The sequence below is a fragment of the Prionailurus bengalensis genome, chromosome E1, assembly GCF_016509475.1.
Source record: "Prionailurus bengalensis isolate Pbe53 chromosome E1, Fcat_Pben_1.1_paternal_pri, whole genome shotgun sequence".
Classification (NCBI taxonomy): domain Eukaryota; kingdom Metazoa; phylum Chordata; class Mammalia; order Carnivora; family Felidae; genus Prionailurus; species Prionailurus bengalensis.
The window spans coordinates 46,583,896-46,611,231 of record NC_057347.1 but is presented as its reverse complement, the minus strand read 5'-3'; the positions used below and the strand labels follow the sequence as shown (position 1 = coordinate 46,611,231).

Here is a 27,336-nt window from a genome sequence, read left to right as displayed (position 1 = left end):
GCTTTTTAAAAGTACACACACACACACACCATGAGCATTCCTTTATGTTAGTAAAGCTGTTTGGGTTGGAGTCGAGAGGCAACAAGCAGTCATTGAAGGTTTTCACGCAATGGTTGACATTGACCCATTGGCTTATGAGCCATGTTGATCTCATTCTGGCCCATATTCTCTGCATTACCCATAAAGACTGCATCATACAAATATTTCCACATCTCCTCCTCCCATCCCGCCCTTAGAGGATTGTGTTGTAGCTACTACAGTTCTTATTTTGAAGATGATTGGATCTGACTTTTTTTTTGAGCCTGCTCATGTTGCCCAGTTGTCCAAAGTAGTTGCAGTCAAGTGATGCGCCCGCTCCCTTTCCCCCGGGGTTGGGGCTGCTACCTCATCCCCAAAAGATGTATTGCTTCATGAGATCAGCTTACAGCAAACCATGCACAGATAACTTTTCAAACATTTAATTGTAATACTTCCATGCTTAAATCACCAAATTGGCTTTGGAAAATATGCAATCTCTTCAAATGACATTCTCTTTTAACTCAGAATTTACAATATAACAGGGCAGTCTGTATACTTAAGGCATTTGAAAATGGGTGCATAAAAATGGCCTTGATTTACAGGATTTTCTATTTTTTGAACACTGTATTGTGAATGCAATAAATAATGAAAATCAGCTGCGCAATCTGCCTTTTTACCTGTATGGCACTTAATATAATTGGGTGTACAGGGAACTTAGAAGTTATATTTATTTTCTACAGCTCCTATAACTAAGTAGCACAAGCTTAGCGGCTGAAAACAACAGAAATTCATTCTCTCACAGTTCCAAAATTAAGGTGTTAGCCAAGCTATGCTCTCTCTGAGACTCTGGGTAGAGTCCTTGCTTGCCTTTTCCTAGCTTCTTAAAAAAATGTTTTTCCTAATGTTTATTTATTTTTGAGAGAGAGAGAGAGAGAGACACGGAGTGTGAGCAGGGGAGGGGCAGAGGGAGGGAGACACAGAATCTGAATCAGGCTCCAAGCCCTGAGCTGTCAGAGCCCAATGTGGGGCTCAAACTCATGGGCGGGAGATCATGACCTGAGCCGAAGTGGGATGCTTAACCAACTGAGCCACCCAGGTGCCCCACCTTTTCCTAGCTTCTGGTAGTGACCAGCAATCCTTGGTATTCGTTCACTTGCAGCTACACACTCCAATCTCTGCCTTCGTTGTCACATGACCTTCTTTCCGTGTGTCTCTGGCTTCACATGGCATTTGCCTTGTCTTGTAAGGATAATAGTCGTATTGAATTAGGACCCGCCCGCATGGCCTCATCTTGATTACATCTTCAAATACCCTATTTCCAAATAATGTTATATTCACCGATACAGGGGATGGAGTTTAGGGCTTCGACCTATCTTTTGGGGAGAATAATTCAATCAATAACATGGATCATCTAGTCTACTTCTCTACTGAACATAGGAAGCTGCCATACAAGATCTGTCCCATTTTAAGACTTAGGTACAGTGCATGATAGTCGATTTAAATCAAAACCAGATAGGCGGGGTAAGGGCAGGGAGAGGATCCTGGTACCAGATCTTCCCATTCTCACTAGAGTGAGGTAGTTGCTATTGAACTGACCTAGCTATAGAAATTGATTGGAGACTTGGGTGGGTAAGATAAACTCTAAAAAGCATAGCAGGGAAAGTCAGATGCCGGGCAGGGTGGTGGGGAGTCCAGATGGTGGTGAATATTCTGGAGGTAGGTGAGTGGGATCGTCATCACCCTCTAGATTCACCACTGGTCAGTAGAAGTACAGAGAGAGTCACATTGGTGGTTTCAGATTTTCCACTAGTCATGGTTTAAAAAGTAAAAAGACCGGGTGCCTGGGTGGCTCAGTCGGTTGAGTGTCCGACTCTTGACTTTGGCTCAGGTCATGATCTTGTGGTTCATGAGTTTGAGCCCAGTGCCAGGCTCTGCACTGACAGCACGGAGCCTGCTTGGGATTCTCTCTCTGCCCCTTCCCTGCTGGTGCTCTCTTTTTCTCTCTGTCTCTCTCTCTCTCTCTCAAAATAAATAAATAAATCTTAAAAAATCAATAAAAAGTAAGAAGACATAGGCAAATTAATACTATATTTTGTTTTGCCCAATATATCCAAAATATTATTTTCAATGCCATGGATATAAAAATATTAAGACACCTTGCCTTCTTTTTTCCCCAGACTAAGTCTTCCAAACCCAGTGGGCATTTTATGCCTGCAGCACATCACTAGCCATATTTCAGGAGCCTGATAGCCATATGTATCAGAGTGCTGTAGATTCTAAAAGCACTACCACCAAGTGGTAGGATCCTAAGCCACAGGCTGGGTTGTAGGTGAGACTCGTTTCTGGGGAAGAACGTTGGCGGGAGCAAGGCAGACAATCAAGGGTGTTTGGAGAAATGCGCAGGACAGGCCTGAAGAGGAAAAAGTGTTCCAAGTGAAGACAGAGTGAATGCAAGGGACAGAGACCCATTTAAACCTGCTTAAGTAGGGGTGGGATGGTTGTTCTGCCTGGTGAGATTCCTTGGAAATGAATTGTAAGAAGTCACTCGTGGACCAGGAGTCCAGAGGGAATTCTGGTCAAATAATCACTCTCTTTGTCTCCCTCTTTGGGGTTATGAAACCTCATCCCCATTTTGGTTTGTCTGCTTTGTTAGTCTCTTTCTACTCACTGATTTCCTCATGTATTCATCTACTTGAACCTTAAAATGTCTTTCTCAGGTGCCAGCCCTACAACCTGTCAACCCAGCTCCACACCACTAAGTCTCCCACTGTCCCCATTTCAAGTTCCAAGGCGATAAAATCGGACTGGCCTCTTGATCAGTCATCTCACAGCCAGGAAGCCAAGCTCACCTAGTATAAAGAGGGCTACCCAGGCTCATTCATGCTATCAGGCAGTGGTTCTCAAAGTGGGTTCTCCCCACCAGCAGCATTAGAAATGCAAATTCATGGGCCCCACCCTAATTCGTTGAATTAGCATCTCTGGGGATGAGCATAGAACACTAAGGTAGAACAGTAGGTGAGGGCAGATTCCTTCAGGAAGGGATGTGGGTAGGGACTACCATCAAAGGCAAGAGCAAAGTCAGTGGCCTGGGGGGAATCCAGACCTGGAGAAACACAGATCCCAGGTGTGACCTCAGTTTCCATCACTGGGAACCAGGTCTACTGGGAGGGGATCAGGGAAGGGGTCGTAAAGAACAGCTTGGAACGTAACCTAATTCTAAACCATGTCAAGACAGGACCGCCCACAAGGGTTTTTAGTAAACCTAATTCTCAGTACCCAGGACAGGCAAAGGCAGAGAGGAAAAGAGTGGGGATGGGAGAGGGAGAGTCAGGTTAACAGCTATAAGTACATGGGAGTTCTACTTAGCTGCTTCGTTAGTTAAAGCGAGAACTAGATACTACATTAGATTAAATTAAATTCATGATATTTTAACCATTAAAAAAAGTTGAATTTTAAGCAGTGGTAGAAACTGCTGAGTGCTTGACGTTTGCTTTTTCCATGGTGCATAAACTGTATTAAATTAAAAATTTACGCCACAAAAATAGCTTCAAAAAATGGCTTCACAGGGGTACCATTATTAACATAACCTTACCTCAGACAGATTTTTTATTACTGGAGACAACTCTTCTATGTAAAAAATATATTAATGGCGGGAGCAGAAGAAAAATACCAACTACAGATGGTAAGCATTTTCTTGCAAAGTCACATCAAATTTAACATTAGCCTTGGAAAACAGAAACATGTTTCAAACAAAAGGTTTTAAATATTCTTATGCCCATGTGTAGATTTTCACCTCTGGTCTAGGATTCCATCATAAAGAGTGCAACTTTAAGTGATTAAAATATGTAAATAAAAGAGCTTAAAATTTTTGCGCCAAAATGCTATTTAGTGAGTTGTTGTTATAGTATTTTCACTGCAAGTTTCTAGTAAGTGGCATTTATGGAAAAAAGACTTATTTTATTAGTAGGAAATAGGTGGAGTTAGTAAACTTGAGACAGATGCCTAGAATAATGATTTGATAAAAGGTGCACAATTCTACCAAGAGCAAATTAGAAGTCATAAGGGAGTAAGATCGCTCTGGAAAGATTTTCTGCAATCCTCATTCCCATTACAGACATGTCTAGGTACAACTTATGTCGGAAGTGGATTTCTATTTTAGGAAGAAAGAAAAGGGTGAATTCCCTAAGAATTATTTTTCCTCCCTTTTTTCTCAAACTTATTATCTAAAAGTGTTGCCATGAGGAAGCAAAGCATGCTCCTAATGCTGAATGCTGAAATTTAATCTAATGAAAGTTTAGCTGAACAGTACGGTTTTATAGTGTTATTCTCATCTGACTCTTTTGTTTTACACAATGAGATTTAAACTTATACACCGGCAAGCCTAAACAGAGTCCTCCTCTGCATATTAAGCATGTATACACTTTTCTGCACTGTCACTTACATATCTGAACACACTGCTTTAAACGTCACAAAAGGTAGCTTCCCCAGCTCCCCCATCATTTTCTGAAATCCTAACTATTGCTTAATAATACAAAGCTACAAATGATGTTAGTGGGTGGTTGGGAACGTAGCGTGTGCCATAAGAGTAAGGCAAATGTGTATTTATCTGTCAGTTTGCTAATTTTATTGCCACTGTCCATCCAGTCTTTCAAATTGTGATAGCAGCCATTGTTCAAATTCATTAGTGTAACTTCAGAGCTTCTGTAGTGCGAAGAAGCATTTCTCGAACTTGTTCACTGCTTTTGAATTTGAATGAATTTCTAGTACCCTCCTTTGAATTTATTTTATTTTTTAATCATTTATTTAGTTTTTAATTTACATCCAAGTTACTTGGCATATAGTACAACAATATTTTCAGGAGTAGATTCCTTAATGCCCCTTACCCATTTAGTCCATCCCCCCTCCCAAAACTCCTCCAGCGACCCTCTGTTTGTTCTCTATATTTAAGAGTCTCTTAATGTTCATCTGTTTTCTTAAAGTCCTCATATGAGTGAACTCATGATATTTGTGTTTCTCTAATTTTGCTTAGCATAATGCCCTCTAGTTCCATCCACATAGTTGCAAATGGCAAGATTTCTTTCTTTTTGATTGCCGGGTAATACTCCATTTTATATATATCACACATCTTCTTTATCCTTCCATCTGTCGATGGACATTGGGCTCTTTCCATACTTTGGCTACTGTCGATAGGATGCTACTGTCGATAGGATGCTACTGTCGATAGGATGCATGTCCCTTTGAAACAGCATATCTGTACCCCTTGGATAAATACCTAGTAGTGTAATTGCTGGGTCTAGGGTTGTTCCATTTTCAATTTTTGAGGAACCTCCATACTGTTTTCCACAGTGGCTGCACCAGCTTGCATTCCCACCAACAATGCAAAAGAGATCCTCTTTCTCCACATCCTCGCCAGCATCTGTTGTTGCCTGAGTTGTTCATGTTAGCCATTCTGACAGGTATGAAGTAGTATCTCACCTCCTTTGAATTTCTAGTCTAACTTGTAGAACTTATATAATTTTTTGGATACTTTAATTGTAGGGCTGTAGCCAGACTGATGTGATGCTCTTGGAGGTACTTCATCTGGAGAATGAAGAGACATTACTAATAAATTAAAAGTAACGACCTGGGGCGCCTGGGTGGCTCCGTCGGTTGAGCGTCTGACTTCGGCTCAGGTCGTGATCTCACAGTTCCTGAGTTCGAGCCCCACGTCGGGCTCTGTGCTGACAGGTCAGAGCCTGGAGCCTGCTTCAGATTCTGTGTGTCTCTCTCTCTGCCCCATCCCCACTCATGCTCTCTCTCTGTCTTAAAAATAAATAAAACATTAAAAAAAAGTAATGACCTGACACTGAGTTAGCATTAAAATATATTAGACTTTACTAAATTTTAAAATTGCATTAATAACAACCTTAAGCAAAACTAACAAAGCGCATATAAAAATCTCCCGTCTCCCCCAGTTATTCTTAGTTTTCATTGTCCTAGATACTTTTGCATGCATACAACCTTTCGTTCTGCTTTTAAACTTTATTTGTAAACTGTTCATTTCAAGCTATTATATGATTTTCATAATTAGCATTTAAATGGCTGCTTAAAAATCGATGCGGATGATGTAATATCATTCATCAGGAGGCTGCTCATTCATTCCCCTTTTGTTATTAACTGAACTTTGCAAAGAACATCTTCTGCATTATTATATATCAAGAATAAATTCCCAAGAGTGCAATTACAGGGTCAAAGGGTAAGGTACACTCATTTCATTTTCTATTTTTCCTCCTGAGATAACGAAATACAGTACTGTACGAAAAGCTTTTCATACATTGCTCTCCAAGGTTTATCATGTTGATACTCCTTTCAAGCATTATTATCAATCTCCTATCCTTGCACTACAGCTGGAAAAAGAGCCAGAGCAAGCAGGTAACCTGATCCCGTTCACCAGGTGAGTGAGTCCTGGATGGAGGCGGCAACTACCGTACCAGGAGCAAAACATCCCAGGAGATTTGCATTAGCCCTCGGTACGAGAACAGTGTCTTTTTCCTCACCCCAGCGACGCTAAATTCCTGAGGGCAGCGGACTCGGTTCCAACCTTGCTCGCCTCAGTCTCTCTGAGCGTCCGGCACGCAGTAGGCGTCTAATAAATGCAATCTGCGGTGCACGGACAAAAGCTCTGCCTTAAGTGGGCAGGACACTAAGCCCCTCCCGGTGCCACAGAGCTCCGCGCCGCCACTTTGTTCTTTTGCCCTCTCTCTCTCCCCCAAGTTCTGTGTGGGACCCTCGGCTGCAGCGAGCACCGCCCCCCACCGCCAGAGAGCCCAGGCCCGCCCGGGCTCCGCGCCCCCGCGCCCCGGGCACCCTGCGCGCGCCCGCCCAGGCCCCGCCCCTCCGGCCCCGCCTCCCGTCTCCTCCCCGCCCCTCGGAGCCGACGAGTGGCGGCGGCGGCCCCAGGACCCGGCTCCCTCAGACAAGAGGGCGGGTGGAGGAGGAAGCGGCCGAGCCCCGAGTCTTGCTCCGGCGCCGCCGAGCACCGCCCGCCTCGGCCGAGCAGCGCCGTCGGCTCCTGGGCCTCGCCGAGCCGAGGGAAAGGCGGAGGCGGCTGCGTGCGGGCGGCGGGGGCGCGGGCGGAGGCGGCGCGGCCGGCCGCGGCTGCCGCTTTGTTGTGCGGCCCGGGCCGAGGAAGGAGAAGTGGGAGGAGGGGGGAGCTCGGCGTCCCGCTCCCTCCGCGGCTCATGGCGACGACGCTCGGCACATCCGGGACCCTCCGGCCGTGGCGGCCGCGGCGCCGGCTGCTCGGGCCCCAGCCCCGGCCGCTGTGGTGACTCCGCCGCGCCTCGCCGTCGCCCCCGCCCCGTCCGCCGGCCCCGGGCCCCGCGCCGCGGCCGCAGCCCCGCCGCCGCCGCCGCCGCCGCCCCCGCCGCCGGGGACATGTCTAACCCTGGGGGCCGGAGGAACGGGCCCGTCAAGCTGCGCCTGACAGGTGAGGGGGGCGGCGGGAGCCGGGCCGGGGCAGCCGTGGGGTGGGCGAACCGGCGGGGGGGTGCCTGTGGCCTTGGGAAGGGCCAGGGTCGTGATCAATGGTGAGTTGGGGGTCGGGGACGTGGGAAGGCCTAGTTCAGGGGGAGTAATGGCAAAACCACTCGCCCTTGTGGGGAAATTCTTGAAAAAACCGACGGTGTCTCGGGGGTCTTTTGTTGAGGGAGGGCTGCTCCGGTTGGAATCGCAGGCGGAGTGGAGGTCGGAAAGCCCTGGCCGAGGAGCACGACTCTCTCCCGGGCCTCGGGGAGCAACCCCTGGGTTGCTGCCCAGGTGGGGTCGTCGGGGGGATGAGGCGCTCCTGTGGCGGGGCTTATTGAATCCGGTCGCTGACTGCGCGCAGTAAACACTCCTTAAAGATGGAGCGCTTAACGGGAGGGTGTGTGTGTGTGTGTGTTCCCTGCTTGTTAACTTGTTCGCCCACTTATGCCCGCGTGCAAAACCTTCATTCTCTGCCGCCAGCCACAGCAGCTGGTGCCACACACCTGAAACGCACGACTCTGGGAAGGGTGGAGACCGAGGTGGATGATTTTCCGGTGCGTCCGCCTGATCGGACGACTCCGGCTCATTGTACACTCTGTGTTTTGGAAGTGTTTGATTGTAGGGTAGCATGTTTTGGGTTGTTCCTTGTAGGCCGCAGAACTTGTGTCTCACTTCTAACTCCAGACCTGCTTTGAAAACACACTTTTTTTTTTTTTTTTGGTGGACATTTCTAAGTATGTGCTCATACAGACTTGCAAGCGAAGTTTTCTCCCTCCCCACCTCCTCCCCTTCCCTTTTCTAAATGGAAAAGAATGTCTGGAGGGGTTGCTAGGTAGGAGGCTTCTCTCTTACAAAGTGTTTATGATTCCAAGTGCATTAAATCTTTGACATTACAGGTACACTTTGCTTACACAGTGCCGTTTTTGGTATTCTTACATGGTCGTGTCCCCCCATTTTAAGGACAAAACTATTTTTGATTTGAAAAGTGGATTTGAAATCAGTGTAATTATCCTGGTTTTACCATTCACTAAGTTATCCACGTCGATGTTTAATGTGTGGTGAGAAAGATGGTTTTTCTTAAAGGTCTGGGTGTGTGTGTGTGTGTGTGTGTGTGTGTGTGTGTGTCTTTGTGTAAGAATAAACTGTAATTATGTTTGCCTACAGTGGACGTAGAGATTTATATGGACTAATTTTGTAATTGAATGCTTGTGTGTCACATCCCAGTCCACTGGCTGAACTTTACAGATAAAAACTTGCAGTGAACTTGGTTTTTGAGAATTTAGCTTGACTGTAAATTGGCTGCAACTTAAAAAATATATTACTTTTATGACAGTGTTACTTTTCCTAGGGAAAATTGCAAAGAATCATTAACTGAGTTGCTCTTTAAAAAAAAATTTTTTTTTAATGTTTATATTTGAGAGACAGAGACAGAGGGTGGGAGACACCGAATCCGAAGCAGGCTCCAGGCTCTGAGCTGTCAGTACAGACCCCGACGCGGGGCTTGAACTCACAGACGGTGAGATCGTGACCTGAGCCGAAGTCGCTTAACCGACTGAGCCACCCAGGCGCCCCTTCAGTGAGTGGTTCTTAATGGAAAACCTGGATTGGGGATTCCCCGACCCCCTCCATTTCCCCCATTCAGTTTCCTTGTTTTCTTATGAAACCTTTATTAGGGATCTTTGTTGCTTTAGAGTTTATCTACAGCTGTTCCTCTGTAGACTCAGTGCTGTGTCAGTGATCATGGGAAGAACCTGTGATTCCAGGTTTGCAGAAAGCATCGGAAATAGGCTGTTGGCCATTTACTTCTTTGCAGGCTGTATGCATAATGAGAAAATGAGGGAGAAAACAGGTATTTTAACTTTTTAAAATGAGTTTGAGATTTTTACTGTGACTCAATAGATCTTAAAGTGTTTCTCTGTGGTTTCCTTACAGCCTGTGCTACCTTATAAGAATTCGTGAGTTCACTTAGGAGAAAAGATGACACTTCTTTTTTGCGGGGGAGAGGACACATTGGACTAAATTTGTAGAGTGATTTTGTATTTTTAGATTTTTCTGAGGAATATTAAATACACTGTGTCCCCTTGATTGTAAAAACAGTTGGAGGTACTCTCAATTTTTTAAAACCATTGGGAATTTGTCTCTGTCATATTTCAAGAAAAAACTGTTCAAATAATAAAAACATTGCCCTCTCCTTTTTGGTTACATTTGGTGGATTCTCTTCTGTTTTGCCAGGAAAGTTAACTTCTATTTTTTTCATTTTAGTCCATTTACAAATTAGATGGTATAGATTTTAACAAATAGATTTCAAGAGCTGGATTCAATTAGCAGCTTTTTAGGACATAAACATTAAAGGGTTAGATGGAAAAGATTGTTTTGACTGACTGGATAAATGACAGGGCTGTGTTTGATGTGCGTCCAGGAATTGGTCTGGAGCTGGTGCCCAACTTTTCAGTCCATCTTGAGAAGCCAAATAAAATATTTAACCTAGGCCTCGTTTTGTTTAAAAAAAAAAAAAAAAAAAGTTGATTCTTTGTTAAGACCTTAAGAAATGTTTGGCATACCTTTAGACTAAGTGTTTAATAGTTTGTTTAGATCCGGGTTCCCTAATAGAGGAAGATCACTAAAAAAAATAAAAAAGGCACATCCCAGAGTGGATTTTTATTTGGTTTATAATACACTTGGGCTATAAGATGCTTTAAAATTATTGTTCTTTGCTTTAAGTCAGTACCATACTAGTATTTTAAATTCATAGAGTGCCTTTGATTCCAAGGTGCTTTATGAACTGTACTTACTCAATTATATCTTTAACATAGAGCTGTCTCTTTCCTGAAAGGTGTAAACAGTTTTTGCCTGATGACGTGCATGCGCACGCACGCGTACACATTCTCTCTCTCTCTCCCTTTCTCTCTCTTTCTCTCACACACACACACACACACACACACACACACACACACACACACACTGAAGAAGAAGAAATATTTGAATCACGAGATCTCTGCCCATGACAGATATTATACTTTCCCCATGTATTAGTCCTTAGCCCACAATCACCTAGTGAACCGTTTGGTATTTTTGGTGCTAAGAAGGTAGGGTTAATTGAATCCCACATTTGAGATTCCTCAGGCCATTGGTGGTTAAAGTCTGATTTGGTTCATCAAGTTACTTCGGTTCTTATGACACATTAACACTTAATCATTAAAATGGGCTGTATGGGAAAGCTACCAATTTCAACTATTTCTATAGAAGATTGGTTAGAAACTGTAAAATTTGTATACATGATACTTATGAATATCTGATACAGGCTTTTCTTACAATGCTTTGGATAGAAAATATTATTTGTATTTAGTTACTATAAAAAATTTGGGGGAATTTTTTTATATCATTGATGTTTTTGAGAACCAAAGACTCAAAAAAGCAGTTTAGTATAACTTCTAATATTTAAGTGTCTTAGATATGGAGAAATAACTGACTGACTTCTCCAGAACATATATTGCAAACCTTTTTGTAATTTAAATGTTTTTATATGCAGTTCCTCATGTTATTAATTTATAAAACCCTTGGAAGTAATGAGGTTAACCCTGTGTGTAGCTTGAGGAAAATCAACATTAAAAGTCTCAGTTTAGATATGCTGGTGTCTTAGTATTGTTTTATTGTATATTTTATTGATTCAAGGCCTTAAAAATTACAACTTGAATTGTGTCTCACGGGTTTCTAATTAAGGGTGCTTGTAATTTGAATGTCCCCATTTTATTTTCTTGGTTTCTAAGGTAGCTTAAGCTCCTGACTTTTCTCTTAAGTTACCTCTTCTAGTCTAACACTCAGACATGCAGTTGAACCTGTGTAGGTGCCTCATGTAGTTTGGTTTGCATTGGTGAGTAAAGGGTGTGTATGCGTTTTAGTCATGGATTCTACTTTTTTCCTGCTGGTGGAACTGTAACTATCATAATATATACTAGCATGTCTTCTATTTAGCTTATTTGTCATTTAGCATGCAACTCAATTTTCAAGGTAAATGAAGGGCCACACTTTAGGCACACAAGATTTCTATTGTGGCCATTTTTGATGTCTTTTAAAGATTTTGAAGGTTTTCAAAAGTTGTAATATGTCCTACTTTTTTCATGTAGACCATATTTAAGAGAACTTAATGTTTTATTTATGATTTGGTATCATTATGAATATAAATTATGGTATTGTAATGTGTAGTATGAGGATATCATCATGGTGCATACAGAGAACTGTTTGACCCTGGCTACATGGCAGTATGTTGTTTAACCCCATTCTTACTACTTTTTCTCTTTTTGCTCTCGTTTTTTGTTTACTGTTACTTTCTCTGTTCTAAGAAGGCTAGACCCTTGAAATACACTGTTGTAATCAGCATTGTGTGTTTCTGTATGACTGACATATATTAAATGCTTATTAAGTGCCAGACATTGTATCAAGTTTATATCTTTTATCACTTTTAATTCTCCAAGAGGTAGCTCCAAGAGGTAGGAAAAAACTTGGAGAGGTTAAGTACATGTCAGAATCCCAAGTTGTCTGTCTAGAGAGCCTGTTACAAACGTCTAAGATTTTGTGTGGAAAAATAAAATATACATCCCATTTATTTGGAATTACCCTTGCCCTTGAGATTCTGGCTCATCTTTGAAGGTTCAACTCAAAGCTTACCCTTATCCCTAGAACTTTCCTTGACCTGAATTGGCCTTTCCTCTGTGACTAAGAGGCTCTTCCTCTAGTGTCAGACCCAGCTCACTGAAGGGCATTTGTTGTTTCTATGCTGTCAGCTCTGGGAAGCCAGAGTCTTTGTTTCGGCTTGGATTAAGGGTTTTTGGCATTTTATTGAATGAACACTGGAGGCGTAGAAGTATTTCTCTGTCGTTCTGTATGTGTTCTTTGTGGCTAATGCACTAGGTATGAGTGGCAAGAGTTGAGGCTCTAGACAGGGACCAACCCATTTAGGAACTTGTTATATTTTGCCAAGAAGTTTTTTTTGTTTTGTTTTGTTTTTTTTTTTTGTTTTTTTTTTTTTTAAGGAGGAAGGATTGTAAGTTTTCATATCTTTGATGTTTAGAAACATTATTCTTGGGTGGTGCTTGGGTGGCTCAGGTCATGATCTCATGGTTTGTGAGTTCAAGCCCTGCATTGGGCTCGTGCTGACAGTGCAGAGCCTGCTTGGGATGCTCTCTGTCCTTCTCTCTCTGCCCCTCCCCCACTTGCACTATCTCTATCTCAAAATAATAAACTTTAGAAATATCAATCTTGAGGCAATGGGATGATGGGCTGGGATGGGAACTCTGAAGACTGCTTTTAGGATAACCAGTTAAGAGGATGCTACAAAACTGGTTCTTATTTTTTTCTTGTTCTAATTTTTGTTTCTAAATTTTTTTTTTTAATTTTTTTTTTAACGTTTATTTATTTTTTTGAGATAGAGAGAGACAGAGCATGAACGGGGGAGGGTCAGAGAGAGGGAGACACAGAATCTGAAACGGGCTCCAGGCTCTGAGCTGTCAGCACAGAGCCCGACGCGGGGCTTGAACTCACAGACCGCGAGATCATGACCTGAGCCGAAGTCGGCCGCTTAACCAACTGAGCCACCCAGGCGCCCCTGTTTCTAAATTTTTATTACAGATTATTGCCCTAAACATCTTGGTGTAGATAACTTTTTTTTTAAGGATTATTTTTGTAGGGTATTTCCATAGAAAGAGTGCTTTGCGTTAAAGAGTGTGAATCTTTTGTAAGTTCTTGATAAATTTTTCCTCATGCTGCTTCCTGTAAGAATTGTGCCTGTTTAGGGAAGCAATGAATAAATAAACATACATTTTTATAATACTGTTGCAAGCATTGGCTCTTGTTTTTAAAATTTTTTGCTAATTTCATGGAATACAGTATTTATTTATTTATTTATTTTTTTCAACGTTTATTTATTTTTGGGACAGAGAGAGACAGAGCATGAACGGGGGAAGGGCAGAGAGAGAGGGAGACGCAGAATCGGAAACAGGCTCCAGGCTCTGAGCCATCAGCCCAGAGCCCGACGCGGGGCTCGAACTCACAGACCGTGAGATCGTGACCTGGCTGAAGTCGGACGCTTAACCGACTGCACCACCCAGGCGCCCCGGAATACAGTATTTAAACATTAACTTGTGAAGTTGAATATTTTCCTGTTTATTATATTTATTTTTGTTGACTTGTTTGGCCTTGTCCTACTTGTCTGTTAGGGCCTTCGTGTTTTTCTTAATGATTTGCCTGAGAATTAAAAAGATGTTAATTTGTTGTTATATTTGCTACAAACATTTTCCCCAGTCTGTTATTTGACTTTTAATTCTGGCCATTTTTGGACATGCACAAATTTGTTGTTTTAGTTAGGAGTCAAATCTGTTCAACTTTTCTTTTGTTTTTCTTATTCTATTATTTGGAAGGCCTTTTCCGTTAAGAAGTTTAGTAAGTATTTAAGTACATTTTATTTTAGTGTTTCTAAAAAATGGTTTAGGAAGATATTCCTTACCCCCACCCCCGCCCCCAGTTTCTGTTTAGTCATCTCATCATTATTTATTAACTAATTCTTCCTCTTCACAGTGATGTGCTATCTTTTTAGTTATGTTAAATTAGTTATAATAGAGTCAGGTTATCGCTTGTTCACTGCCATACTCTTTTCATTATTATAGCTTTATAATTTAGTTTAATACGCTCATTGTGATGGAATTTTTTTTTTTTTTTTTTTTTTTTTGCTATTTTTACTTATTTGCTCTTCCACATGAATATTAAACTTGTCAGGTTTAAGAAGAAATTTCCTTGGTGTTGTAATTAGAATTGCCTTGCTTTGGAGGGAAAAAGAGGCATTTAAGTGTACTTAATTTCCTTCCTAGGAGGATGCTATTATTTTACATTTATTTAAGCTTTTGTCTGTATTGCTCAGGACAGCTCAGGTATTTTCTATGTTTTTTTAATTTTTTTTTTTTTTTTGGGGGGGGACAGAGAGAGACAGAGCATGAATGGGGGAGGGGCAGAGAGAGAGGGAGACACAGAATCGGAAACAGGCTCCAGGCTCCGAGCCATCAGCCCAGAGCCTGACGCGGGGCTCGAACTCACGGACCGCGAGATCGTGACCTGGCTGAAGCCGGACGCTTAACCGACTGCGCCACCCAGGCGCCCCGGTATTTTCTATGTTTGAATGTAATTCCAGCTAATTTATATTTGTGACATTTTCATTGTATTTTCTAATTTTAGTTGTTATATTTAGGAACACAGCAATAGGTATTTTGCTTGATTAGAGCAATTTTGTTGCAAGCTAATACTGTTAGTATTTCACTGAATGCTAGTTTTCTGGGTATGAGTACTTGGCATTTTTTACAGCAAAATCTTTACATTTAAAACATTTCTTTTGAACTTTTCCACTAATGTATAATGAACAAAAAGAGGAATTTTATGTTTGTTTTAGAATGGCTTCTGAAGGCTTGAACTACTTTTTCTAAAGTAGGTTCCAGGCTGGGTGCAGGGCTGGAACTCCCAACTCTGAGACCAAGACTTCAGTTGATACCAAAAGTTGGATGGTTAACCGACTGAGCCACCCAGGCAGTCCTGGCCTACTTTTTTAAAAACCACATTTGATACACTAAGAAGTATTGATGTGTATCTTAAGTTTCACAGTTTGATTTCTTACTAAAAATTGACAGCAGACATAAAACTCAAGTTTTAAAATAAATCTTGGGGCTCCTGGTTGGCTCATTTGGACTCAACTCAAGGGTTGGTTGGTTGGACTCTCGATTTGGCTCAGGACGTGATCTCCCAGTTGGTGGGATTGAGCCCCCAGTCAGGCTCTGTACTGACAGTGTGGAGCCTGCTTGGGATTCTCTCTCCCTTTCTCTCTGCCCCTCCCTTGCTTGCACTCTCTCTTTCTCAAAATAAATAAACATTAAAACAAAACAATAAATAAAATAAGTCTTGATGATAATCTAATAGTACCTAAAATGTTAGGTAGGATTTAACTACATAGATTGCACAAAGGTTATTTTTCCCAGAAAGTTTCCTTATGCCCCTTCACAGCCAGTCTCCTCCTATCCCCAGTCCTTGACAACAACCACTTTACTTTCAGTCACTAGGGTTTTGCCTTTTCTAGAATTTTATGTCAGTGGAATCCTACAGTATGTAGTCTTCTGGCCCAGACCACTTTCACTTACCATAGTGCTTTTGAGATCCATCCATCTTGTGTATCAGTTGTTTGTTTCTTCTTATTCCTGAGGAATGTTGCATTGTGCACGTATGGCTAATTTTGTTTGTCCATTCACAAATATCCACAGATATTTGTTCTTTCCAGTTTTGGGCCATTACAAATAAAGCTGCTGTGACCATTCTCTTTGCGTGAACATGTTTTAATTTCTCTCCAGTAAATGATTAGGGTCGTTGGGTCATATGGTAAATATGTGTTTAACTTTTAAAAAAATCTGCTAAAGTGATTTTCAAAGTTGTGCCATTTCCAGCAGCAATGCGTAAGAGTTCCAGTCGCTCCCAATCCTAGCTAACACTTGAACACGTACTATTGTCATCTTTGGTTTTAGCCATTCTAATTGATGTGTAGAGAGATTTCACTGTAGCTATAATTTTAATTCCCTTATTGACCTGCAGGGTTCAGCATCTTTTCATGGACTTACTTGCCATCTGTTTATCTTTGGTGAATATCTGTTCAAATATTTTGCTCATAATTAAAAATTTTTTTTCATTAAGTTGTGAGATTTCTTTTTGTATTCTGGATACAAGTCCGTTATCAGATATGTGTTTTGTGAATATTTTCTTCTAATTTGGGGCTTTTCCCCAATAGTGTTTCAAAAAGCAGAAGTTTTGAATTTTGATTGAGCCCAGTTCATCAAGTTCTCATTTATGATTCATACTTTTTATGTCCTAAGAAATTAAAAAAATTTTTTTTAATGTTTATTTTTGAGAGAGAGACAGAGACACAGAGCATGAGTGGCGGAGGGGCAGAGAGAGAGGGAGACACAGAATCCGAAGCAGGCTCCAGGCTCTGAGCCGTCAGCACAGGGCCTGACGCAGATCTCAAACCCATGAACTGCCAGATCATGACCTGAGCTGAAATCAAAGAGTCGGACACCTAACCGACTGAGCCACCCAGGCACCTCATAAGAAATCTTTTCTTAATCCACAGTCCTAAAAGTTTTCTCCTATGTTTTCTTCTGTATTATAATTTTAGCTTTTACATTTACATCTGTGGCTTTTCTAAAGTTAATTTTTTAATATGATGTGAGAGGTAATGGTCAAGGTTTTTTTTTCCCCCATATGGGTATCTGATTTTCCTGGTGGCACTGTATGTTCACATACCTTTGTTTCTTCCATTGCATTGTCCTGGCACCTTGGCTGAAAATCAGTTGACGATATATATGTAGATCTATTTCTGGACTCTGTTCTGTTTCTTTTAGCTATAATTCTTTTGTTTTTTGTTTTTGTTTTTAATTTGAGAGGGGGAGGTGAGGGAGGGGAAGAGGGAAAGAGAGAATTCCAAGCAGGCTCCACGCTCAGCACAGAGCCCAGTGTGGGGCTTGATCCCACAACCCTGGGATGATGATCTGAGTCGAAATCAAGAGTGCAGCGCTCAACCGACTGAGCCACCCAAGCGTCCCACTTTTTGCTGTAATTTTATCCTTTCTAAGTTTATCATTTATGAGCCACACTTTCTTGATAACTATAGCTTTAAGTCTTCTGATTTCAAACAATGATTAAAAAGTTTTTCATAGACATTTTGATAACAGTTTAATAAGCATGATTGAGTCCTTAATTTAGAATTTTATGATGCGTTGGAGCCATTATTTCATTTACTCAACCAACAAATATTTATCAATTTCTTGACATTTGTAGGCATTGATTATTTTTATTATATAGTACCATGAATGGAGATGTAAGAAATCAGAATAAACTTAGATTAGGGTCTGTATTTTTCTCCTGAAAATTTCTGTTATGGACCTTTAAAAAATTTATTATTTTAGAGCTTGAGTGGCAAAGAGGAACAGAGGGAGAGAGAGAATCTTAAGCAGGCTCCATGTTCAGTGCAGAGCTTGACACAGGGCTCAATCCCATGACCCTGGCATCATGACCTCAGCCGAAATCAAGAGTTGGATGTTCAACTGACTGAGCCACCAAGGTGCCCCTAATTTATAACTGTTTTATTTCTTTTTTTTTTTTTAATTTTTTTTCAATGTTTTTATTTTAATTTTTGGGACAGAGAGAGACAGAGCATGAACGGGGGAGGAGCAGAGAGAGAGGGAGACACAGAATCGGAAACAGGCTCCAGGCTCTGAGCCATGATCAGCCCAGAGCCCGACGCGGGGCTCGAACTCACGGACCGCGAGATCGTGACCTGGCTGAAGCCGGACGCTTAACCGACTGCGCCACCCAGGCGCCCCTATAACTGTTTTATTTCTTACTGATTGAAGTGAATTGCAACAAGTGTGAATTAACAAGGGATGCCTATTTATGAGTTATCAGCCCCTTCAGATCATTTTTGGGGAAAAGTGGGATAAAAAGAATAAACATAAAGAATGGAGCAATAGAAAGGAAATGACATATTGTTACAAGTGTGTTGGGTTCTGGGTATTTTTCAGGTTGCATTATATTATGAGCAAGTATTTTCTGTAAGACCAAGAAAGTTAATTTTATTAAAATCTAAGCCGACTTTTTTGTTTGACCATAATACATTCTTAGGAACTGTCACAAAACAGACATCCATAATGTAGATCTTATTTACTCTGTAAGATATACTTGGTAATTTTTGGGAGGCAGTTGGAATGTTATAGAAAGACTATAGAACTTGCAGGCAGAAAATTTAGGTTTAGATCCTAGTTAGGCCACTGATAAGCTTTATGCCTTTTATCACCTACTTTCTTGGTGCCTGTGCTTTTAGTTTTAAGGGCATGCTTAAAATGATAATATTACTTATTTTAAGATTCTCCTGGATGAGAAGTATGTGAAAAATACTGTTCAAGTTGTAAAGTATTAATGAATTTTGTCATTTTTGACCAAAGACTTTTAAAAATAAGTTAGTCATCGGGTTCCTGGGTGGCTCAGTTGATTGGGTGTCTGACTTCGGCTTAGGTCATGGTCTCACGGTTCCTGAGTTTGGGCCCCGCTGTTGTGCTCTGTGCTGATAGCTCAGAGTCTGGAGTCTGCTTCGGATTCTGTGTCTCCCTGTCTCTCTGACCCTCCTCTGCTCATGCTCTGTCTCCCTCTCTCTTAAAAAGTAAATGAACATTAAAGTTAAAAATAAATTTGTCATAACCAATTATACGCTGTTATCTGTAGGAGCAAGTACAACATTAATAAGGATTAATATAGGTTTCTATTCAATTGATATCATGTCTTATGGGCACAGATGTCTTGTATACCTTGGGGGTGCCCAGTATATCAAAGAAGTCATGTAGTTAGATTAGCCACGGTGTTATAACTTTTATCATTAACTCATATTGTGAACATTTAGGCAATTAACTGTGTTCTCTTCCCTCCCCTGTACCTATGGTGAAAAGTAGAAGAGCTTTGGAGAATAGTTTGAATAGTTCAGGGTTTTTGGAGGTGGCGGAACTGTGTGGATCCAAATCCAGCCTTTAATGACTTAATACATTTCCCTGTAGTTTGCTGGTACTTTCAAGAATGGCTTGTAGTTTCACCTCTTGTCAGTAGGTGGGGATATTTCGGCACAGGTAGATGTCAGGCTGAGTTAAGACCTATAAAACTGAAACCTAAAGTCCAAACGAATGTACTTGAAATAAATGGAGATGGAGAATTAGAATCTATCATAAGTGACACTGGCATATTTTAGGATAAACTTTATTTTATTTTTTAAAGTATTCTGAGAGAGAGCATGCACACAAAGGGTGTGGGAGGATGGGGCAGAGAGAAGAGAGAGAATCCCAAGCTCCATGCTGTCAGTCAAACTGTACTGGGGGCTCGATGTCACTAACCCTGAGATCGTCACCTGAGTGGAAGTCAAGAGTTGGAGACTTAACTGACTGAGCCACCCAGGTACCCCTAGGGTAAACTTTCTTATATAAACTGTATGCTACATGTGTTGTAGGAACAGATACAAAAATTCTTTTTGTTATATTAGAATTGCAAACAGTAGTTAATTCGGTTTTCATTTTTTGTGTGTGATCTTATGTCATCAGGCTTTAAATATAACTATTTCCCTAGTGAACAAAGAAAACTTATTGATTGGTCCGATTATTCAGAGTCATACGAATTTAATACTATAAGGTTAAATTTTTTAAAAATTGAATTTTGGGAATTTTGTAAAGGAAGAAGTATGAGATTTTTTTTTAAATTTAAGAAAAGTAAAATGGCATTTAATACATGTGATACATTCAAAATACCATGCCTAAAGTAGTACTTGATACATAGTATATCTTTAGTAAGTATTTGTGAATTAAAGAATGATTGAGGTAATTGAAAAAAGCTTACATGGTCTGTAGGACCTGATTTGAAACAAATAATAGGATCTCTTTTTGTGATGTCATTGAATTAACTGACATTTATACCTTAGTAATTTTGACAAAAGTTACGAAGGACAAGAGGACTGAAGTATTCCTGCAAGTTAATATTTGACTTCATGAATAGAACTCTTTCATCATACTCTGCAAAATTTACTTTTTTTTTTTTTTTTTTAAGATTTTAGGTAATCCCTACACCCAGTGTGGGGGTGGAACTTAATAACCCCGAGATCAGGAGTCACATGCTCTGCCAACTGAGCCAGCCAGGCACCCCAAAATTTACTTCTTAACAAATATCAGTCTGATATTCACTGCAAAGAGATCTGTTTTTGTAGCATCACCTAAGAAAATTCATGTATATAACACGTCTGTCAATGTTAGGGAGATGATATTTTTTCAGAGCTCTATAGTTTTAAAGTGTTCTCATTTATGATCTAAGTACTATTCACATCCCAACTTTATAAGTATTCTGAAACAATGAAAGTGAAATGAGAACCTTTATCTGATGAAATTTTTTATTTTGAAAATTTTTTCTTAAATCTCATGAATAGTAATAGATTTTTGAGGAAACAATTGGTACAACTATTCCAGTTCTGTATAAATGAAGTTAGTTGAACCAAAAGTCCTTTGGAATGAAATATAAATCCTTTTAGAGGTGCCTGGCTGGCTCAGGCAGTGGAGCATGTGACTCTTGATCCTTAGGGTCATGAGTTTGAGCCCCAGATTGGGCGTAGAGCTTACTTAAAAAAGAAAGAAAAAAAAGAAATACATTTTAGTTTTGTTACTTTCTATATTTTAGTTTTCTATTTTCTAGTTTTGAATTTTTCTTTTTTTATTTGAGGTAGATAAAAAAGCTTAGGTAGGAAACTAACCTTTTTAGTACTTTAAAATGGGATTGGTGATGATATTTCAAATTTTTTCTGATTTCCAGTTTGGTTAACTCTTAAGTGTGTTTTCTCTAACTAGAAAGAGGATGTGGAATGTTGACAAAAATATTTACATATTCATTCAGGGAACATCTGTTGAGAGTTTTACATGTACCTAACATTGAGGTGTAGGTACTGGGATTTCAAGAAGAGATTTGGACCTTGATCTTGCTTTTGGGGAACTTGCATTATAAACAGAGACAAGCCTTGATGGATGAAGTAACCAGTTAGTGCTAGAGTTAGTGGTACACACAGTGAGGGTGAAATACAAGAATGAAGGCCTATGGATAATTTTAAGGGAGCTCAATTTTCAGATTCTAAAGTTGATCAGTCTTTAAAATTTTCTTCTACTTTACAGAAGAAAGGTATATCTCTTGGCCACCCCAAATAGTACATTGTCCTGTGGTGAGAAGCATTCCAGGGCATCAAAGAGACAAATCAGAGTACTGGTTGGGTTGTTGAGAAGGCAGTGACTCCAGTGACTGATTAACATCTTTTCCCAAGTCAGGTACTCTAGTTCTTAATTTTAAACAAAATCGAAGGACTTGATCAAGTTATTAGCTAATCATTAAAAATAGTTTTCATAAAATATAGAAATGTCAAGTAAATGCCATTATTTTCCAGAAAGTTAAAAAAGTCATGATTATTGTGATTTTTTTTTTTTTTGTCCTGTAACTCAAAGAATTAAAATGATTTGACAGCATGGCTCTAATAAAACTCCTTTCATTCTCATCTACTTATTTATGTGAATAAGTTTTCTTAGCACTGATAGTTATAAAAATGAAAAAATAGGAATAGAATATTTACAATAAATATTCACTCATAGATATGTGAACTAATTGAAAATAAGAAAACCCCATCCATCTCATGAAGAGATGTATTTCTGCCTCTTTTCCTCCTCCTTTCCTCCCTTTTTTTTTTTTTGGACTAATTGGTTCTAATCAGGATGCAGGAGAGGTCTATGTATTGTTCGGTTGGTATGTCTCAAGTCTCTTTTACACTGTAACCCCCTCAGCCCCTTCCCCCACCCTGAACTCCTCACCCTTTCTTATGCTTTTCACATTTTCTCCTGTCTCCCAAATTTTTGACAATGTTGTTTCCTTATTTTCCTTTCTTACTAGTCTTCCTGTCTAATCTACTCACCTGTTAAGACACAGCTGAAGCATTATCTCCTCTGAGAAGTCTTCCCAGACTTCCTCAGGCAGAGTTAGGTGCCCCTCTATCAGTTAGAGTCCTGATAGAAAATAGGTAACATTCTCACTATAGGTGAAAGTGAACGTCATGAAGGGACCACTGACAAGAAATGGACAGGGTTACAGGAATACGACAAGGTGTAGTGCAGCACCTAGGGACTAGCACCATCTTTGGGCTAGCAAGGGCAAAGGAAGAGAGTAGTTACAGGAACCCAGAGAGACCCTCACTCTTGCTTCTTATTCACTGAACCCAGTTTGAAGCCAGGGGGCAAGGGAGCCTAGTTTGTGTAGTCCATAAAAGTCAGCCTCTTGGGACACTAAGTCCTAGGTGAAGGGTGGAGAACGATCTGGAGGAACAAATAGAGAACATCCAGTACACCCTTATTTATACTCCTACAACACTTTAGCACACTTCATTGTGCCATGTATCATACTGACTTAAAATTCCTTGGTTGTATTTATGTTTTCCTCATAGCACTGTGAGCTGCTTTGTAGCTATGAACTATTTCTTATTCTCATTTGCATACCTACAGTGCTCATTAGATATTTGTTAATTAAATGAATAAAAGTTTAAAAAGAGCTGGATGAGATACATAAATTAAAAGGTCTGTCTCTCTTAGTGGTAATGTGTGATGATTCTTTAAAAGAGAGTAAGCCTAATAATTTTTGCATCATTTGGCAGTTTTGATGCTTCTGCAGTAATTGGCTCACTCATTTTAGTTGAAGAGAGGCCAGGGATTGATTTGGTCTGTTAATAAGTAGCTAAATTTAGAAGGATTATAATGCAAGACCCTGAGTTGGCTGCTTGGTGGCATGGTAAGTATATTTATGCACTTTTCTTTTGCTATAGGAGAATCACGATGCAGGGCGAGAATCTGTAGAGGCTGTAAGGCTAATTATGTTGACTTTAGGAAGAATGTGCCTTACTAGACTTTCTATGGGTTATGACATAGCTTTTGCAAGTAGAGCCGGGCTCTATCAGGAAAATCCTCCCTCATTGCTCACCAAACAAATTTTTGTCTCCCCCTAATTAGTTGAAGTAATTATCATATTTGCTATAAAGGCTTGTTAGAATTGCTGCATAAAAAATTACCGCAAGGGCACCTGGGTGGCTCAGTCGGCTAAGCATCCGACTTTGGCTCAGGTCATGATCTCGCAGTTCTTGAGTTTGAGCCCCCATCGGGCTCTGTGCTGACAGCTCAGAGCATGGAGCCTGCTTCAGATTCTGTGTCTCCCTCCTCCAATCTCTCTTTTCTCTCTCTTTTCTCTCTCTCTCTCTCAAGGATAAATAAACATTTAAAAAAATTGCTACAAAACTTAGAGGCCTAAAACACAAATAATAATTTTATTATCTCATGGTTTCTGGAGGTCAGGGGTTTGGGAAGGGTGGTTTTGGCTCAGAGTCTGTCATGTGTTTTATTCAGATGGTGTCTGAAGCTGGAATAGCTGGGGGTAGGCTGGGCATTTGTCTCTCTTCAGGTCATCGGAGAGCCTTTCCATTAGGCCTCTCTGCATAGGCTAGTTTATGGCAGCTCTAGGGCAATCACACTGCTGGCCTGACAGGCTTAGGGCACCAGCAGTAGTCTTGAAAATAAGGTAAAGCTGCATCTTCTTTTCTGAAGTAGTCTAGGAAGTCCTTGCTGCATTTTATTGGTTACAAGCAAGTTGGTTCATTACAAGCTCCTCTAGATTCAAGGGGAAAGAACATAGACCTCATCTCTTGATGGAAAAAGGGTCCAAGAATTTGCAGCCATAAAAAATTGTCATAGGAGGCAGCTGTTGGCTATTTCTTTTTGTTTTTTTTTTTTTTTCAACGTTTTTCATTCATTTTTGGGACAGAGAGAGACAGAGCATGAACGGGGGAGGGGCAGAGAGAGAGGGAGACACAGAATCGGAAACAGGCTCCAGGCTCTGAGCCATCAGCCCAGAGCCTGACGCGGGGCTCGAACTCACGGACCGCGAGATCGTGACCTGGCTGAAGTCGGACGCTTAACCGACTGCGCCACCCAGGCGCCCCTATTTCTTTTTGTTTTGTGGGTTGGACTGCATACTCTTTGGTATCCTAATCTGCTAGATAGCATTTTTCAGCTTTTATAATTTATTTTATGTTCTGCCTTTGAAGTTTCCAGGAATTTTATTAGAGAACACTTAACAAGTGGCATACTCAACAGCTTCTAGAAGAGTTATGATAGTTTGTTATTAAAGTATATTGGGGTGCCTGACTGGCTCACTTGGTAGAGCATATGACTCATAATCTCAGGGTCCCATGTTGGGGGTAGAGATTACCAAAAAAAAAATATGTGTGTGTGTATGTATGTGTGTGTGTGTATGTATCTATAAACATATACATATATGTGTATGTCTGTGTATATATATATGTATGTACATATATATGTATGTGTATCTATATGTATGTGTATCTATATGTGTATATGTATGTGTATCTATATGTATGTGTATCTATATGTATGTGTATCTATATGTATGTGTATCTATGTGTATGTGTATCTATGTGTATGTATCTATATGTGTGTATATATATGTGTGTGTGTATATATATGTGTGTATATATGTATGTATATCCATAAATTTTGGTAAAGCATAAAAAAGATAATGGAAACAAAAGCAGACTGGTAAAAAGAAAGAAGGCAGATACTGTTTGAAAAAAATTATGCAAATATACCAATTCTTTAATTCTCTGGAATGATTTTTATATTGAAAAAATTTTAGAGTTCAGGGCTAAAAGTTAAATAATTTTAGTATTCTCCCATCAGATCCATGTTATTTTACTTTAACCTTTTTTAATCCATTCTCCACAGAGTAGCTTCATATGTTTAAAAAAAAAAAGTGAGTTGGATAATTTTCCTCCCTTCAAATCCTCCAGTGGCTTTCCATTATGCTTTAAATGAAGTAGATAATTATTTGCATAAGATCCTGTACAATCTGGCCTCTGTTGACTGGTCTTTCCTTTGCTCATTATGTTATAATCACATTGATTTTGTTTTAATTTCTTGAAAAGGTCAGTCTCTTTCCCATCTCAAGGACTTTATATGTATTTTCTTTTGTGGGGGGAAGGAGGGATCTTTTTTTTTTTTTTTAATGTTTATTTATTTTTGACAGAGCATGAGTCGGGGAGGGGCAGAGAGCGAGGGAGACACAGAATCTGAAACAGGCTCCAGGCTCTGAGCTGTCAGCACAGAGCCCGACACGGGGCTTGAACTCAGACTGTGAGATCATGACCTGAGCCGAAGTCGGATGCTCAACCGACAGAGCCACCCAGGCACACCTCTTTATCTTGTTGCTTATTATTATTTTTCTGTGTCATCCTAAAGAATTCCTAAGTATTCTGTTTAAAGTGGCTTCTACCCTCATTGTCTATTGCTATATCCTATTAACTTCAGAGGATTTAATAAATTCACTTTTATATTAATTTCTTTACATGATTATTGTCTTTTAAAGGTAAAAATACCTTTAATTTTAGACTAGTTTTAAAACTACAAAGATATGACAGTGTTCCTGTATATTCCATACCCAGTTTCCCCTGTTATCAACTAATCTTTCATTAGTATGGTTCATTTATCACAATTAACCAATAATGATACATTATTATTTACTAAAATCCATACTTAAATTTTCTTATTTTTTCCTAATGTTGGTCACTGTCCTTTGTCTTTACTAGATTGGGAGCTCCTGCAGGCAGGGACTGTGTGTGTTTCATTCACCTAGTATAATACTAAATAAACACTTGGGAGGTACTCTGTAAATATTTCTTGAAAGAATGACCGCTAGAAAGATGTCTTATAGTCTAATCTCTTTCCCATAGGTGAGTAACTTGCTTAGGGACATCATGTGTGTCTTCTCTAAGTTCCATGGCTAGTTGGCAGGGTGGCTTGTGATATCTAATCTGCTATATATAGGGGTGAGTTTACTATGAATCTCATGAAACTAGCGAAATTCGTGAGACTAATGAAGCTTAACTTTCAAGATTCTATCAGAGGGCCTGGGAGGGACCCTAGCAATGAGTTCACATGGTCACTTTAAAAAATCTTTAATTGCTGGGGTGCCCAGGTGGCTTAGTCGGTTAAGTGTCCAATTCTTGATTTTTGGCTTAGGTTGTGATCTCACAGTTAGTGAGATCAATCCCTGTGTCAGACTCTGTGCTGTCAGCGTAGAGCCTGCTTGGGATTCTCTCTCTCCCTCTCTCTCTGTCCCTCCCCTGCTTGTTCTTTCCTTCTCTCAAAGTAAATAAACACTAAAAAAATCTTTTAATTGGGATATATTATATACATGGACAAATGTAAAGATCATAAGTGCAGCTTAAGACTTCCTACAAACTTAACACACCTATGTTACCAGCTCCCAGATCAAGAAACAGAACTTCTGCACATTATCACATAGTTATGAAGAATTTGCAAATGTAAGCTATCCTGAGCACAATCAATTAAGATTGCTGTCTCTTTTTTCACCGACTTCCCCTCTATCATACTTGTCCTCATGTTGGTGGCATTGGAATGGCTGTAGGCATTTAGGACATCTGGTGTGGGGGAAACTGACATTGGGGATACATTTAATTGGGTATCAGCAGGATTTATTTATTTGGTTCATAGTCTGTTCATGTATGTCAAGGTATTGTTAGCCATCCCAGTATAGGGGTAGTTTCTAGGAGTACTCTATGTTATGTTAACTCACCTGGCATTGTGACATAAATGTGCAGACTTAGGAATGGTACAGTAACATGAATGTGTCCCATGGTATCTGGCACCTGAAGTATGTGGGTTAGTGGAGGAAGAGCAAGGTTTGGTGCCAAAAGCCAATTGGTGAATATTCTTCCAAATCTTAAAGCTTCGTATGAAAAAGACTTAAGAGTTTTCCCAAGTTTGACCACCATCCTAAAAGTTTACATAACATTACCAATAATGGCCCTGTGCTAGAAGAAATTTTTCTAAGCTGTAAACAACAAGAAAAATAGGTCCAAGTATGCTAGAGGAAGGACTGAATTACTTTTTTGTTTTCTCTGTAGAAGTGGCAGTATAAAACTCTTGAGAAAGTGTGATACTGGCACAAACATTGACAGGTCAATGCAATAGAATTGGGAGTCCAGAAGTAAACTCGTATACTTGTGGTCAGTTGATTTTTGACAAGGTTGCCGAGACCATTCAGTGGGGAAAGGTTAGTCTTTTCAACAAATGATGTTGGAAACAACTGGATGTGCAC

At 40.2% G+C, this 27,336-nt stretch overlaps 1 protein-coding gene across 3 annotated transcripts in view; it reads left to right on the top strand.

Annotated features, from left to right (window-relative positions):
- Positions 1–7,402: 7,402 nt before the first annotated feature.
- The window catches only part of SMURF2 (SMAD specific E3 ubiquitin protein ligase 2), a 120,022-nt gene continuing 100,088 nt past the window's right edge, over positions 7,403–27,336 (top strand). For all 3 annotated transcript variants that reach the window (XM_043585002.1, XM_043585003.1, XM_043585001.1), the window contains exon 1: positions 7,403–7,486. In XM_043585002.1, coding sequence (XP_043440937.1) covers positions 7,435–7,486 — 52 coding nt within the window. In that variant the 5' untranslated portion in view covers positions 7,403–7,434. The remainder of the gene's footprint in view (positions 7,487–27,336) is intronic.